The sequence below is a fragment of the Helobdella robusta genome, assembly GCF_000326865.2.
Source record: "Helobdella robusta unplaced genomic scaffold HELROscaffold_2, whole genome shotgun sequence".
Taxonomy (NCBI): Eukaryota; Metazoa; Annelida; class Clitellata; order Rhynchobdellida; family Glossiphoniidae; genus Helobdella; species Helobdella robusta.
This window is the reverse complement of record NW_008704083.1, coordinates 8,155,532-8,173,491: the sequence shown is the minus strand read 5'-3', so window position 1 is coordinate 8,173,491 and position 17,960 is coordinate 8,155,532. Positions and strand designations below refer to the sequence as shown.

The window sequence follows — 17,960 nt, the reverse complement described above, 5'->3', positions numbered from 1 at the left end:
AATGTAATGTAATACAAGTAACAAATGATTTAATTTCGAGAATAGTAAGTAGGAGTAGTCCATTGAAAATTATATTGTAGAAAATCAAATGAGTATCATCGAACTCCTTGCAAATCAAGAACATCATAGTAAAGTAATAATGGAAAATATGAAAAAAAAAATCTACTATAAATGTCAATTACTATTATGACCAAACGAAGTAGTAGAAAATAATCGGGAAAAATGAATGCAAAGATAATGTAAAAATCGTACTTTATTTAGCAGCGCTCCTAAAATACGAAGCTATGTAAATTATTGAGTCATACGTGCCACGCAAACCTTGACTATTAACCATTCGTTAATGTTATTCTTCTAATATAACACAACGTCCATTCAATGTACGCTCTCCTATATATCATTCAACATGTTTGTTAAATGTAATTGGCTAATTAAATATAGTAATTATAACTGAATTGATAATGTTAATTATTTTCTTTCATATTCATTATATTCTTAATCATCTGCATAGCTGTATGGCTGTGAAGGTCGCGATGAAATAGCAATAATAATAACTGAAACAATTATTACTATCAATTGAAAATTATATTATTATATTGTATTATCAATATTAATAATTACCATAATAATATCATCTGGTCTGTTAGAATCTATAAACAAAAGTGTGCCCATCGTATTAATGAGTTAAGAGTAATATCAGTAGAGAGGCAAATTATATAGTTGATAGCAAGCATTAACTGTGTGACAGATGATGATTTGAAAATTATAAAGTTGTATGAAGTTGTTAGCTCTGGCGATGGACATGAAAAAAATCAAATGTAAAAGGTTATTTTTGAAGTGAAACTGGATGAAAAATTAATAAGAAAACAAAGTAAAAAAGATGTGGCCATAGATCAATACAACTCTAAAAGAGATGAGAAGGGTAATACAAAATAAAACACTCCTTTCCAAAAAATGCAGGGAAGTGTTTTTCTGTAAAATTGGGAACGTACATTTTGAACCAAAACACTTCAAACTCTTGATATTTAAAAATTTATGAGCTAGATAGCAGACAGACAGACAGACAGAGACTAAAGTAAGTTTAAGAAAAAATAACTTAGTAACATGAAATTGGACTGAAAATAAAAAAAAAAAACATGTGATGGTGAATCATATCATAAAGAAGACAATAAACATGTCAGGTTAAAAAAAACCAGTAAGACTAAACAAGTCAGCCTCTCAAATTTCATAAACTTTAGTATATTGAAGTGATCTATAAACTACTTTGCTAGCCAACATTAAGGCTTCACAACTGCCTGTTGAAATTAATCGTTGCTATCATTCTATGTTAAATAATTTACAATATGGTATTGAGAGTTTGTTGAAATAGAAAGAACAATTTAATAATAATAGTAGTAGTAGTAATAATAATAATAATGGTTGTAATAGTAATGATAAATAGATAAATGCAAATTCGGATGACAAGAAATTGTAGTAATAATATGAAAAGGTAGTAATACCAGTATTATTATTATTAGTAGTAGTAGTAGTATAGTAGTGGTGGTGGTAATAGTAGTAGTAAGAGTTATAATAATATAAATAATAATAAACATATCATTTCTTATCGGAATCAACTGCATTTGTGACTCCCGTGTCCAATAGAAAATCCAAGTTTTGTTTGATAGCACTGCAAGATGTCATGTTGCATGGGTTGAATGGTGGAGATGAGTTTGTTGTTACTGAGGTATCTTGTGCTGATGAGCTTGTTGTAGCCACTTGTGGCTGAGATTGCACCACAGCATGTTGAGATTCTTTGGCAGCTTTCATGTTTTCATCAACTGCGACAACTTCACTGCATTCCTTCTCACCAGTTGACGACCTGTTCGACTGCTCGTTACAGTTGGATGAAGTTGCAGTTGAGTCGTTAGTTGAACCATCCTGCAACAAACCATCTCCATTGTTTTCACTGAAAAAGTAACTGCAATCATTATCACCTCCACTGGTTGTTGGATCAGACAGCTTGCAAAGTGAGTTGGAAAACTCCGACCTCAGCTTTTCCCTTTCATGCTGGACCTGTTTGTGGACTTTGTAAAATTCTTGCACGACATCTCGATCCTTCTCCATCAGTTCTCTTGTCTGAGGAAATTTTTCCAGCAGTCTGTCATGCTCCTGTAAATGTGTGTGTGTTCAACAAACTATGTACTATTCATCAATATTATTTTATACATCTTTGAAAAACATTATTGAAAGTCAAAAATTGATGTTAGATAAATTTGTTTGACTGATTAGTTGACATTTTAAATTTAAAAAACAAACATTATTTAGAAATTTTATAATGCAAGTTGATCTCATCCAATTACTGAACAGTAGCTTCCCATGATAAGTTGATGAAACACTCTATTACAGACTATTCACAAATTTTCAAGGTCAAAATGAAAAAATTTCTCTTGAAAATAAAACAAATTATAGAAACATTAAATCTTGAATGCTGAACATAATATTTGTCCATCCATCAAAGAGAAAGCAACAAACCTCAAGAACATTATCATATTGAAATTCAAGCAGTTGTCTCTGGAATCCAAAGTTAGGATTGGCACATGGACGATTCTGTTGCACAGCTCCCAAGCACTCCTTCCAGGCAAGTTTTGAAACCGTCATCAAATATGCTATGACAATTGTTGTGCTTCTGCTTACACCTGCCAAGCTGATTAAAAACAGGCATTTGTAAAATATTTAAAACAAGCTTTTAAACATAAAAACTATGATCAAGAAGATCAAGAAGTGAATCAATTTGAATTTAGGACCCTTGAAAAGAAAATAAATAAAAGCAAAAACAAAAAAACAAACCAATGAACGAGAACATTGCCTCCATTGCTCCTTGCTTCATGAATGAAATCATTTGTTTCGCTAAAGAACTGTGAAAGGTTCTGAGTTGAGACATCAGATGCCACTAGGCAGAGATACTTCTTGTCCTTTTTGTATGGTAAATATGCATTTAAAACATTAATATCAAATTTAAAAATTAATGCACATAGAGCTTGAAAATTTTTTCTCAAAAAAGAGAAGCTAACTAACTGATGAATTTCAATAAAATAAAGTTAATGACAAAAATGACAAACAACTGAATTATATGTAATAAGTAATAATATAAAAAAGTTGAAGAGGAAACATATGCTCAAAAGAAAATAGGCATGTCTATAAAATACAAATATGACATCTAAAAATTATTCAGCTTTAATAGATATGTATAATAATCTATTATGAATATAAAATTATAAATTCATTAGAAGTTTTAAAAATAGAATAAATAACATTAAAAAAGATTTATTCACAAACAGGCAGAATAGGCTTAGAAGATTCATGGACAGAAACAATGTGAGTGATGTTGTATTTGGACAACTGTGCTGGGTCCTTTGAATCTCTATAATTTCCAAGGTATAAACCAGGCAAGATCTATAGAAAGTTTTGTTGAAAAAATTAGACTTCGTATTTATAAAGTATTATAAATATCATAATATTATATTAATTATATTATAATATATATTAATATTATAAATATTATACATATTATAAATATTCAATGCATTTATGCAAAATACGTTTTATTAATATTAATTTTGATTTATATTTTTTTTATTTATATTTAAAATTTCAATTATAATGAAACAAAAATATCACATACTTTATTCATTCCATTCCCCATATTTTGAGTTTTAGTAGTAAATTGAGTTAAGATTTTTTAATTTAAGTATTATAAATCTATATTACCTTTATTTTATAATATAATAACAATTGTATTTGCTCAGGATATGTTCAGTGTTGCATTGTATTCTCTTATGACTTACAATAACAAATCAATTCAAATTGAATCAGCAGACAATAAAATGACAAACAAACCCAAATAAATAATTTCCTTTGTGAACTTTTAACTTACTTATTTTTATTTATTTGTATTATTTTAATAACATAATATAATTATTGATAATTCAAGATGTAAAATAATTATATTTTTATATTTTGTAATAAAAATCAATTTTAAAAGAAGTTAATCAAAAATTAATGCAAAAACTTATTTGGGAATCTCTGAATGAATAAGCAAAAAAATATTAAACTAATTAAATTAAACGCTTGGCAGACGTAAACAATTGGAAAAATTGCACAAAAAAAATTCACCTAACCACTTCACTTCTTGTTATGTGCGGTGATTAACGACGGACATTAATATATATGACAAAGAAACAAAATTTTGGAAAGCGGTTGAAAACGTTTTTAAAAAAATATCAATTTTTAAGTACGTTCAAATCTATTTCATATTAAACTTTGCATTTTTGTTTCTACTTCCTTGATTTACATAACGCTACTCAGAAGAATGTTTGTCTACCAGGGGTTTGAAAAATGTCGAAATTCCGCTTTGAAATCAAATTGGATCGCTCGCTTTCTTATCTAAAATTGATTATTGTAACTCGCTCTACCAAGGTCTTCCTGATTCTATTACTCTATCCTTTAAGTAAAGCTTTTAACTCAGCTGCTCGTCTAGTTGTTCGTGCCCCTTTCTTTTCTCATATATCTCCATATCTTGTTCTCTTGCATTGGCTACCTATAAAATATAGAATAATTTTTAAAATTGCACGTTTGTGTATAGGTCTCAATCTAAATTATTTCCTAAATATTTATCAGATATATTAATTTACGACCGTCTTCTTGTTCTCGCTTCTTCTTAACTCGTGTTAAACACTCTTTTGCCAAATCTGCTTTTGCTTTTTCTGGTCCCTTTCTCTGGAACTCTCTACCTACTTCTCTGACTACTTCTCCATCACTTACGAAGTTCAGAGCGGATCTCGAGACCCATCTGTTTTCAAAATTCATTGAGGAGCGCTGTTGAACATCGCGAAAATAGCGCTTTACAAGCTAATTGATTGATTGATTGATTGATTGATCAACTCAATATTGTTCTTTTCCTACTCATACTTCTGGTAACACTATTGATTTTATTATAGCTTCATCTTTTTCTAAGCCTATTAATATCTCTGCTAGCTCTGTTCCTTATTCTAATCACCTTCTTATTGAATCTGTTTTTTCATTAGATTTTCTTCCTTCAAATTCATCTATGTCTATTTCTAAAAGATGCCGGTCTTCTCTTAATAAAGATATTTTTCTTCAATCTCTTACTGAAACTATTTTTGATACTACCTTATTTTATGATGTTGATGATTTTGTCTATGCTTTTAATATCTACATTACTTCTATTCTTGATAAGCTTATTCCTCTTAAATCTTTTACTTATAGGCTCTCTTCTCGTAAGGCTCCTTGGTTTGATTATGCTTGTGTAGTAGCCAAGAAAAGTGTTAGAAGACTGGAGAAAGCCCATAGGTTAAATCCATCTAACTCTCTTTATTCTATCTATAAATCTTCATCAACTCATCTCTCAAGTTGATTTGATCTAATTTTAGATCACCCTTTTTTTGCATCTTCAAATCTGAAATAATTTCTTCAGTGCTTCCCACGATCCACCACGGCCAGTCAATCATCGACAGGAAGAGTGAGTTTCAAGGACATCTGGCTTCTATTTGCCATCAGAAACAGGTTAGATTTCATCTGATTAGTTAATCAATTTAATTTTAATCAACTTAATCCAAATAAATTATTTTTTTAGATGCAGTTTTTAAATTTTATTTCACAAACTATCTGGTTGTTATCCTCAGGTGCAGATGGTTGTGAACAAGCTGAAGGAGAATAACAAGATAAATTCTGCCAAACACAACATCGTTGCCTACAGACTCGAAACTGGGAATGGGAAGGTTATTGGCGACTCATTTGACGACGGAGAACACCAGGCCGGGGGGCAGGATGCTTCACGTCTTGGAAGTTAGCAACTTATAATCATGTTTTGTTTCATACTTCTTATTTTAATGGGTTGAACTTCAGAAATGAATTCCTTGTTCTGAAACATTAGGCTCATCATGAATCATATTGTTACTGCCATATAAATATTCAAAAAATTTATAAAACTTAAATCACTTTTATTTTATTTCGCAGTATAGAAACATTACATTGATCATATTATAAATCATACTTTTAAAAATCAGGGTAAACTTATGAATATTCAAATTATTAGTAAATATTATAATTTTTAGCAGATGGACGCGAGAAACGTGGTGGTGGTGGTTGTTCGGAAACATCCTACTGGGACCGGATCGCTTCAAACACATCAACTCCTGTACTAGAGACATACTGGAGGAGCATGGGTATCTACAGCATAAGGTTTGGTTTTTCTTTTCTTACATGTTTATTTATGTGAGAAATAAAAAAAATTACAAGTGCTAACTATAATTTGTATTATAATTAGTAATAATAATAATATTTTTATTATTGTTATTATGAATATTAATTTTAATAGTTCAATTTTTTTTAATTTCGATTAAATTCGTATTTTGCAGCTTCCAAAGAAGACCAAAAAATCACCCCCAACTGTCACAGCAGTAATTGATCCCACTAAAAATCAGAAAAAAAAGTCCAAAAGATGATTTATAATACTCATTCCTTTGTATTTGTGTGTATATAGTCATAATGTTACATAATGTATGTGTTATGCTGGTACTGCAGATGTTTGTATAGGTATAGTCATCTCCATGCGTATAATATGTCTTTGGTGTGTGTGTGTGTATTGCTATATTGTTAGCACATTGTAAATGTTAAGTACATATTATGTATTGTCTTATATATAACATCATGAACGTAATGTTATAAACGTTGTAATGTTTTTTATATGTTGTAAAAATATAGTCATGAACCCTGGAAAAAAGGTGTTCGTACGTAATTTAATCAAGGGTAAAAAGATACCATCATACTTTTCATATAAAAAACAAAAAATGAATAAAAAATTGTTCTCAGATTAATATTGTTGCTAGAAGTTCGTACTTTCATCTACGTCAAATAAAAAAAGTTTTGTCTTTTTTTGACGATCCTACTTTTCTCTTTCTTGTTACTTCGTCAGTCTTATCTAGGATTGCTATTGTAACTTGCTCTATTTTTATGATCTTCCTTATTCTATACTCATCCTTTAAGTAAAGCTTTTAACTCTGCCGCTCATCTAATTGTTCGTGCCCCTTTCTTTTTTCATACATTTCCATATCTTGTTCTCTCGCACTGGTTATTGATAGATTGTTCTTGTAATAAAGAAATTTTTTAGGTTTTAAATTTAATTTTTTTTTAAATTATTATTCAGTGTGGCAATTAATTATTTGGTATAAAATTAAAAAAAATAAAATCGACATTACCGACATGGATATATATATATATATATATGTATATATATATATATATATATATATATATATCATTATATCCATGATTACCAAAAATAATTTTAAAAGTTGAACAATTTTAGGTTCTGCTATCACTGCTTCAACCCATAAGAAAGTGTTGTATATTGGTAATAGGCCTCCCCTTGTTTTTGACTCGAACGATAAAATATCACCCTCCAACTCCCCTCCGGAAGAAAACTTCTTTTTCGACCGTTGAAAGTGAGCGAAGGTTGTTATATTTATTCTAGTTATATGTATCAAACAGTATCTTATTGGACAAAGTAGTATCATAAAATAAAGAAAGGTACTTTTTTCAAAAATTTAAAAAATTCTCAATTTGATTTCACTGCGATATCGATGATGAGGATGATTGTGACCTGACTAATTAAAAAACATCAAATAAAATTTATAAAATAGGATGGGTATATCAAGCATATTTACGCATATTGGCTCAGCTTGGCTTGGCTCGGCTTGGAATCGGATGTTAAGCAAGGTGTGGTCTCAAACTATTTTGAATTCTCCCCGAAAAATTTGAATTGCGTGCGTACATATGTAGCACTGATTACTGTTGCTATTATAATGAATTTATATAATATATATATAAAGCGAGCAAAATTTTAATATAAAAGCGCTTATAAATCTACGCATATTGGCTCAGCTTGGCTTGGCTTGGCTTGGCTTGGAATCGGATGCTAAGCAAGGTGTGGTCTCAAACTATTTTGAATTCTCCCCGAAGTAACTAGAATCCATGTATACAACTAATTAATAAGATTATATGTTTATATAAAAAAGCAATATAGCAGATTCAACCAGCCAATCAGAAGTTTCGATGACGTCAATTTAGTACGGTTAGCATTGTGGCTAAGACTGTATAATAGTTTAGTACATACTTTAAACAAGTTTTTTACTGATGTGAATGATTGAAATAATGAAAATGTATGGTTGAAACGAGTATAAATAGGAGCTAAGACAACATGAAAATCAGATCAGGCATTCTGCCTCGCTGGAAGCAGTCTGTCTGATCTTTATTTTATTATTTTTATTTTTTATTATTTTTATTTTTTATGTATTTTATTATATAGAGTTATGTAGAGTTATATAGAGTTATATATGTTGCCTGTGGTTTGTGTGTTTGTATGTTGTATTTTTTTATATTTTAGGTGGGTTCTATAGCAGTCGCTCATACATACATACACACATGTTTGTTTGTGTGGTAGTGTTTTATGTTTTGTTTTACTCTATTTTCTCTTTCTTCATGAGTCTTGAGTTAAGTTAATGAAACATAGGTAGGTGAGATTAAAAATTAATTTATTATATAGGTAGGCTAGGGCATAAGGTAAATTAATTACATAGGTAAGTTAGGGACTTCTACTCTTTTACTCTACTTGGTGGTGTGTTTTTTTTGTGTTTTTTGTTTGTTTTGTTTCACACTATACATATAACAGGTACGCGGTGGTTCCTGGTTTTAGTGGAATTTTTATTGATTGAATGTGGTAGTATGCTCGGTTATATAGAGTTATATAGAGTTATATAGAGTTATATAGAGTTATATAGAGTTATATAGAGTTATATAGAGTTATATAGAGTTATATAGAGTTATATAGAGTTATATAGAGTTATATAGAGTTATATAGAGTTATATAGAGTTATATAGAGTTATATAGAGTTATATAGAGTTATATAGAGTTATATAGAGTTATATAGAGTTATATAGAGTTATATAGAGTTATATAGAGTTATATAGAGTTATATAGAGTTATATAGAGTTATATAGAGTTATATAGAGTTATATAGAGTTATATAGAGTTATATAGACCATAAATCCTATATAGATACCTTTCTTTGAGGTTCTTTTCTTTGCCGACCGGTCGGCTTGTTTGCGTTTTTCTATTTTCATTTAAATTAATTAAGTAAATAAGATTTTTCCATTCATTTAGGTTTATTTAGGTTCATTCATTCAGGTTGAAGCTTCCAGAGGAGTTCATCGTAGAAGATCAGAATGGTTGTGATGTCACGCTACGTTCTTTCATTCAGTGGCAAAGAATGCACGCCTGGCTGGGGTTCGTTTGACGGTTATTTTGAGTTTTCTTTTTTTTACCAGTTGGCTGGCTTTTCCGGCTGGCGGGTTTCACCGTTTTTCTATTTTCATTAAAATTAATTAAATAAGATTTTTTCATTTTATTCAGGTTGAAGCATCCAGAGGAGTTCATCATGGAAGATGTCAGGCTACGTTCATTTATTCAGTGGCAAAGAATACACGCCTGGCTGGGATACGTTTTATTCTTTTTTCTCTGTTTTTCTCAGTAATTTAAAATTAAGTAAGAATGCTCACACGCACACACACACACAATTACATTAAGTAGCTATATAGGTAGGTTAGATAGGCATAATTTTTGTAGGTAGGATAGATAGGAAGCATCCAACACTAATGTAGTTGAATAAGTAAGCAGCGTAAGTTTATCGCTTCTATTTTTTCTTGCATCCATATTACACGCATCAGCGTATTACATACACATACACACACAAATACATATATAACACATATGTTAGTATTTGAGCGTAATTTTATTTTCATTACACATTCTAATTTATTATTACTAAGGTTGAGAGTAATTTAATTTCATAGGTAGTTAAGGGCAATAATGTAATTCTAGGAAAAATCTTGTAATGTGAATTAAAAGAGCTGTAAGTGTATCGATAGGTAGGTTAATTATAAGTTTTACATTATTATTATTATGTTGGAGCCCAAGGCATTACGTAGGTGGTGGGGTGGGTTCCGAAAGGCCAATGAATTGGGCTCTTGAGTTTTGTAATTTTAGGTAAGCTAGGGCCATAATATAATGAATAGGTAAGTTAAGGCTACGTTGTAACACATACTCATTAATAGATTTAGGGTTTATGTTTAAGTTTTATGTTATTATTACTAAGTTGGAGCCCAAGGCATTACGTAGGTGGTGGGGTGGGTGCCAATTGGCCAATGAATTGGGCTCTTGAGTTTTGTAATTTTTAAGTAAGCTAGGGCTTAATTGTAATGAATAGGTAAGTTGAGGGTACGATAGCCGATAGACTCTGAATTTCAAAGTCCGTTGTCGGAGGTAAGCTTTGGTGGCCAGTAACCGGCAATGGTTTACTATCCGGACGGCAATGGTTTACTATCTGCACGGTAATGATTTACTATGCGGCATGCCCATGGTCTACTACCCGCACGGCTTCCGGACGGCAAATGGTTTACTATCCGCACGGCAATAGTCTACTATCCGTACGGCAATGGTTTACTATCCGGTGCCCTGGCTGTCGGTGAACCTCTGTGCAAGGAGGGAGAATGAAGGGGGACTTTCGACTATCGTACCATTAACAATTTTATATATTAAGTTAATTGAATAGGTAGATAGGATTATTTTTATAAAGTAAGCAATTTGAGATGCAGGCACCGCTAAGCTTTCTGATGAGAATCTTTTTTTTATCTTTTTCCATCCCATTGGCTGTGTTTCAACAACAATCTCGGGGGACTTGCACCAGTTTTGGAGGACAACATAGGAACCGGACCGCATTCAACATTCTGCCTTCGTTGAATGGACGACGGTAAATTTTTTTTACATTTTACTCTCATTATTATTTTAATATACTATTTTACCATTGTTTTCATTTTATAATTTTTTGCTTCTAAAATTCTAAGATTCATTTACTACTACGCTAATAAAAAATGTTGTCTACAGAATGATGACAGGTGGGCAGAGGTGGGAGTCAGCACGTTTCAGATAGTGGTCTCATGATGATTTAAACATAATTATGGTGGTGTAGGAAGAATCAGCTCGTTGGCTGTTCGGCTGACACTGAAGTTTGGATGAAATCTTGTGTGCTGACCAGATGATGGTGGTCGGTGCAATCGAGTGCAATAACGACGATTTTTAAAGTAAGATTTAGTTTCGTCTTTTAATTTTTCTCCATTCATTCATTCATTCATTCATTCATTCATTCATTCTTTCATTCATTCATTTTATCACTCAATCTTTCAAATTATTTTTTCACTAATTTATTTTTTTTAATCATTGAATCATTGATTGATTACTTAATTAATTAATTCCTTCACTCAGGCATTATGCCTTTGTCGATTGGACGAAAGTAAGTTTTTTTTTATATTTTACTCTCTTTATTATTTTGAAATATTATTTATTTGCCATTATTTTCATTTTATAATTTTTTCTTCTAAGATTCTAAAATTCATTTACTACTACGCTAATAAAAAATGTTGTCTACAGAATGATGAGAGGTGGGTTGTGGTGGGCGTCAGCACGTTTCAGATGGTGGTCTCAAGGTGATCGTTCCGATGACAATTTGAAGATGTCAATAAAAAATGTCTGGAGAGTACACGCGCGCACATTTACACACACACATCAATACAACACACACACAACATCTATTCATTCGGTGTCGTTGTTATGTTTCTCTTCAACTTTCTATTTTCTTTACCGGACTTAATTTAATTCATAGGTAAGTTAGGGATTGAGATGAGTTGAACAATCTTAAGTAGGCTAGGGCTTAACATTAGTTAAAAAGTTTCAAGTAAAATAAAAATACTAAAATATGTTAAATAAAATACCTGAAACATGTAAAATTCCTAAAACGTAAGAATACAAATTTGTAGGTAGGTGAGTTGAGTTAATGATTATAAGTAAGCTAGGGCCTTGAGAGTAATTTAATTGTAGGTAGGTGACTGACTACTATTCTTGCGACTTCTTACTAGTTTTGTGTAATGTGTTTGTTTGTTTCCGCTTCACAGCACCACACCAACAAAACATTTCATTTACATTTACAACTACATTTCATTCTCGTCGTCGCCTTTTTGAACAATCTTTTTAATAATGTCCATTTATTTATTAAATGTTGTCTGGTTTCTAGTTTTTTTTTAATTTGGTCATATAATTTTTGGATATTTCTTGATTTACTTTGTATATATGCATGTTTAAATAATTTCTGTTTGGTATGTTGATTTAGCCATTATGATATGTTGTGAACTGTTCTTAGAAAATGTTCATGTTTCGTGAATCATTCTCTGAGAACTACTAAGGAGTGTGTATAATAATAATGGATAATAATTATTTTTTATCGGTCAATATTTTGTTATATTTATTTGTTTAAAATTCGAATTTTTTTAAAAAATTGTCGTTTTTATAATTTTAATTAACCGTCACTTTCCATTTTTGAAAGAATTCAAATAAAAGCAACCATTGTGTTTTTCATTTTTTACTCAAATCTCAAAATTGTTTGTAAATCTGAACGGTTAGGTGTTTGTTCGAGTATGAACAAGCCTTGCAAATATTTTTTTTTTTTTTCGTTTTTATCACAATTAATTCGTTTGTTAGATTCATTTTATTTGGTTCATTGATTGGTCGATTGGTTGATTGAATGAATAATTGGTTGGTTAATTGATTGATTGATTGATTGATTGATTGATCGACAGATCGATTGATCGATCGATTGATTAATTGATTATTGATTGATTAAATGATTTCATATTATTGTATGCAAAAAAAATCCGATTAAGCCAACCTACGACTTCAGTAAGCCACTGTTTTTCACCAGACTAAAGCAGTTTCTATATTTATATTGATAAAAATAATTGTGATATAAATATATTGATTTATTTAAATATATAAATTTATTGATTTATATGTACAGAAAACCGCCGTGACACAGTTTTATGAGACCCAGTAAGCCACCACAGTAAGCCAACTCATCCTTAGATCCTACCTCTTTATCTAATTATAGACCTGTAACTAATATTACTTTCATCTCTAAAATAATAGAAAAAGTATTTTTTAATCAACCGTCATCCTATTTAGACTTTAACTCCTTGCTACCTGTATCTCAATCTGGTTTCAGACCTGCTCACAGTACTGAAACTTCTTTACTTAAAGTACACAATGATATCCTTCTCTCTAGTGACAATAGTGATCTTACTCTTCTTCTTGCTCTTGACTTTTCCTCGGCTTTTGATACTGTTGACCATACTATTCTCTTGAGACTGCTGCATCTTTCTTTTAATATTACTGATTCTTGTCTATCTTGGTTTTCTTCTTATCTCTGTAATCGTTTTTCTTCTGTTGTTCTCAGTAATTCTACTTCCAACTCCTCTACTCTTACTTTCGGGGTACCTCAGGGTTCTATCCTTGGCCCTCTTCTATTTATACTCTATACTTCTGAACTACCTTGTATTATAAATAACTTTTCTTTCTCTAGTCAACTATATGCTGATGATTCTTACATTTATACTTCTTTTCCTCCATCTAATCTCAATAGTGTTCTTCATAATTTATCTCTATGTCTTTCTTCAGTTATCGCTTGGTCTGACTCTATGTGTCTTAAACTTAATCCTTCTAAGTTTGAATTAATTTGTTTTAATAAATCTAAACACTCTATTACTATTTCTCCTATTATCTTACCTGGTTCTAAAACTCTTGATGTCTCTCATAAGTTTCGTAGTCTAGGTTTTATCTTTGATTCTACTATGTCTCTCTCTTCTCAAATTAATAGTGTTGCTAGAAGCTCTTACTTTCATCTACGTAGAATAAAAAAACTTTTGCCTTTTCTTGATGATCCTACTCTTCTCCTTCTTGTTACTTCGTTGGTCTTATCTAGGATTGATTATTGTAACTCGCTCTACTATGGTCTTCCTGACTCTATATTCTATCCTTTAAGTAAAGCTTTTAACTCTGCTGCTCGTCTAGTTGCTCGTGCCCCTTTCTTCTCTCATATATATCCATATCTTGTTCTCTTGCACTGGCTACCTATAAAATATAGAATAATTTTTAAAATTTGCACGTTCATGTATAAGTCTCAATCTAGATTATTTCCTAAGTATTTATCAGATATATTAATTGAACCTAAACGCCCCGATTTACGATCGTCGTCTTCTCGCTTTTTCTTAACTCGTGTTAAACACTCTTTTGCCAAATCTGCTTTTGCTTTTTCTGGTCCTTTTCTCTGGAACTCTCTACCTACTTCTCTGACTACTTCTACATCACTTGCGAAGTTCAGAGCGGATCTCAAGACCCATCTGTTTTCAAAATTCATTGAGGAGCGCTGTTGAACGTCGCGGAAATAGCGCTTTATAAGCTAATTGATTGATTGATTGATTGAATGTTAACTATACCAGAGCTTTTCAAAGTGGTGCCGGTCCGCGGCGAGCTCCCAAAATTTTTTAAAATATTCAAAATAAAAAAAATAAAACTAAGACTTGACCAGCAACACAAAGAAAATTTCATTAATTAGTACCGTGAGATAAGAATATAAGTGAGAACGCGAGAGCCAGAATGATCTCTGCAACTAATGAGATTCATTGTTCTAAATTGGCGAGATAAGTATATGTGTGATGGTGGTCAGCTGTTTAAAAAATCATGGTTAGAGTGTGAGATAAGTATGTGAGCAAGAAATAGTAATTCACGCGTGATATATTAACCGTAACCGTTTATACATATTGTTATAATACTCGCTGTCGTAACCGATTTACGATGCGACGGTTCAAATCTTCGATTGAATAAAATACTCCAAACAGTTATTCGTTATTAAACTTTATTTACAGAAGAAATCAACTAATCGTTTATTTCTAGCAAATTCAAATTAACGCAACAATTAACTTTTAAATTGTTTAAAATCTATCGCTATGACAACGTCAACAAACAAATCAAATATCGCTTTAAATATTTCACCGAATCGCTATTCACAAAATCACAAAATCACGAATTTCACTAATCACGAATCTTCTTGCGACGTGCGCTTATATACTCTTCGCAAGCGTTGTTTCCAGATTCTTCTAGATGGTCCGATTCTAGCATACTCTAGAATGCTCCAGTCACTAGAACATTCTAGAATACGCTAGAATCTAGTGCGTTCGGTAGCACGGTTATAACATTACCCCCTTCTTAGCTCTGTTCGTCCCGAACAGCTTTCGTTCCGGTGTCCGCATGGTACGGATTCAGTCATCCAAATGAACGATCTTCATTCTTGCTCTCGGCTTCCAATATTCCTGAATACGGTAGACGACGTCATTCAAGCGGGTGATGACTTGATAAGGTCCTTCCCACCTTCGCTGGAGCTTTGGAGAACGGCCTTGCTTTCGCTGTGGGTTGTACAGCCAAACTAACTCGTCGACAGCAAAACCGCCACTGCTTCCTTTCAAGTCGTATCTGGTTTTGGCCGCCTCCGTGTTTTTCATAATTTTAAGGCGTACGTAACGGTGGATATGGTTTAATCGCTGTCGAAGAATATCCACGTATTTTGTAAAATCAGCAATCAACGCCTCGGCTTTTAGACGGTCTTCTTGATACAAATTGAGTTCATCCAGTAGATTTTTGGTAAGTTCTTTGAGTCTACCTTTGTTAGTTGGTAGAACCTTTTCCTGTTGCTCCATATCTAATGATTTCACTACATTTATTGATTGGCAATTACCTATTTCCTTGTCTTTTTTAATTTTAATAGTGTGTTTAGCGGTATTCATTATTCTGACAGGAATAAGACCATTTTTGTTCGCTTCTACCAGGCATTTTCCAATGACCGCGTTCTGTACATTTGTCGTTGAGGTTGGCTCCATCAAATAGAACTGGTGGCCCCTTGGATCGCAATTCAACTTGCCCCATACGATGTTTTCAGATGATTGAGGTAGTTCTATGTCACAATCGACTGTCACTCGAATGCATTTTTCGTCGCTATCCCCCATTATCACTTCTGTATTTCTCCATCTAAGAATGCGTTTTTCTAAGTCAATTTTGAACCCATATTTTGTCAGAAAGTCGACACCTATTATGCATTCGTCAATGATATCCGCGACTAAGAATGAACCTTCGAATAACAAGTCGCCTAGCTGAACAGTACGGAGAATCTTTCCATAGACTGGTGCTGTTCCTCCGGTAGCTGTTCGAAGGATGTATTTGTTAGAAGTTTCTTTCTTCAGATTGGGTACCAAATCAGATCTTAAAATCGATTTTGTTGCTCCGGTGTCGACTGTAATTACACATTCTCGTTGATCAACTTTTCCGTTCAGCCATAGGTCGTTTCGATTTCGATGTAGTCTGGAAACGTTAATTACGGTACTGGGGGCTTCAATTCTACTAGCCAACCTCTGCCCCCCAAAGTTGGCTCTTATTAGCTTTTCCGCCTCTTCGTTAGAAGGGGCCGATCGTGATACAGGATCATCTTCTCTTCTTTTGCGCCATCTTGTCGCGCAATTTCGGCAGTAGTTATCTTTTAGGCGGTGTTTACAATCACGACGTAGATGGCCTTTGTCACCACAAATCCAGCATTGAGGTACACCATGCTGTTGGGGTTCGCGTTTCACAACCACCTTCTGGTTAGAAGGGGCCGATCGTGATACAGGATCATCTTCTCTTCTTTTGCGCCATCTTGTCGCGCAATTTCGGCAGTAGTTATCTTTTAGGCAGTGTTTACAATCACGACGTAGATGGCCTTTTTCACCACAAATCCAGCATTGGGGTACACCATGCTGTTGAGGTTCGCGTTTCACAACCACCTTCTGGCAAGAGCATTCTTCATGTACTTGGCGTAGACGTACGTCACTTTTTGATGCTTGCTTTGCCGATTCAAAAGTGAGACTGTGCGCAACGGCATCCTTGAGTTTTCGTTTATCTGACAAGAAAAGGGATTGCTTGAGCTCCGAATCACGAAGGGCTTTGATAAACGTATCCAGGGCAGTTTCGTCTCTATGCTCGGGGTCTGATGTCGGATACGACAGCAATGTCAACCGTTCGATATCTTGTGCCAGCTGCTGAATGGATTCACCAGATCGTTGCGTTCTGTTTCTAAGCTGAGACCGATAAATTTGTTTCATGTGTTCTTCACCATAACGTAAATCCAACGCGCTAACCAGAACTTCATAGTTGAAGTGGTTCTCCGCCGGAATCGTCTGAAGAACCTCTGCTGCTGAACCTCGCAGAGCCAGTATCAGTGCTGTTGCTCGTTCTTTTCCGTTCCAACAGTTACTAGTTGCCGCTGCTTCGAACTGGGTTTTATAAACGTTCCAGGACATCTCTCCGTCAAATCCTGGTACCTTCAAAGTTCTTCTGGATGCGTGATCTAACGGCATGGCCATTTTTTTGGATTGCTCCAATTCTCGCTTCAATTTGTCTATCTTGTGATCTACCTCAACAGTCTGACGATCAAGTTGCTGCTCAATCATTTCTATTCTTGTTGACTGTTCTTCACTCTGTTCTGCCACTTCCAATTTTACGTGTTTTAGCTGGTCCTTGATCTGTTTTAACTCCTCTGTCTGTCGTTCGGACTGTTCCTTGATCTGTTGTTTTAACTCTTCTGTCTGTCGTTCGGACTGTTCTTTGATCTGTTTTAACTCTTCTGTCTGTCGTTCGGACTGTTCTTTGATCTGTTCGGACTGTTCCTTGATCTGTTGTTTTAACTCTTCTGTCTGTCATTCGGACTGTTCTTTGATCTGTTTTAACTCCTCTGTCTGTCGTTCGGACTGTTGTTTTATTTCAGTTGACATACTAAGCAGAAGTTCCATCATTTTAGCGGTTGTAAACGTGCCTGTGCTAATTTCATTGTCTTCGTCAGCACCATCAAACTTCAATTCGTCTGGGTTCTTACCTTCGTCAATGAGAGCTTCTCTCAGACGTGCTACTAGTACTTCTTTGTTGCCACTTGTGACAAGGC

General features: G+C 33.1%; 3 protein-coding genes across 3 annotated transcripts; 1 reads left to right on the top strand and 2 right to left on the bottom strand.

Moving 5' to 3' along the window:
* Positions 1–2,439: 2,439 nt before the first annotated feature.
* Positions 2,440–3,679, bottom strand: HELRODRAFT_64858 (hypothetical protein; the record flags this gene model as incomplete). Its single annotated transcript, XM_009017651.1, has 4 exons — positions 2,440–2,680; positions 2,824–2,948; positions 3,313–3,429; positions 3,659–3,679. 4 exons carry the CDS (start codon positions 3,677–3,679, stop codon positions 2,440–2,442), a joined length of 504 nt encoding a protein of 167 aa, XP_009015899.1.
* Positions 3,680–5,448: 1,769 nt separating this feature from the next.
* On the top strand, positions 5,449–6,300 carry HELRODRAFT_64985 (hypothetical protein; the record flags this gene model as incomplete). Its single annotated transcript, XM_009017650.1, has 3 exons — positions 5,449–5,559; positions 5,679–5,832; positions 6,092–6,300. Coding segments are annotated over 3 exons (474 nt in total), but the record flags the coding sequence as incomplete, so codon positions are not given.
* Positions 6,301–17,370: 11,070 nt separating this feature from the next.
* On the bottom strand, positions 17,371–17,718 carry HELRODRAFT_152216 (hypothetical protein; the record flags this gene model as incomplete). The annotated part of the gene is made up of 1 exon (XM_009017649.1): positions 17,371–17,718. A coding segment is annotated over one exon (348 nt), but the record flags the coding sequence as incomplete, so codon positions are not given.
* Positions 17,719–17,960: the final 242 nt, after the last annotated feature.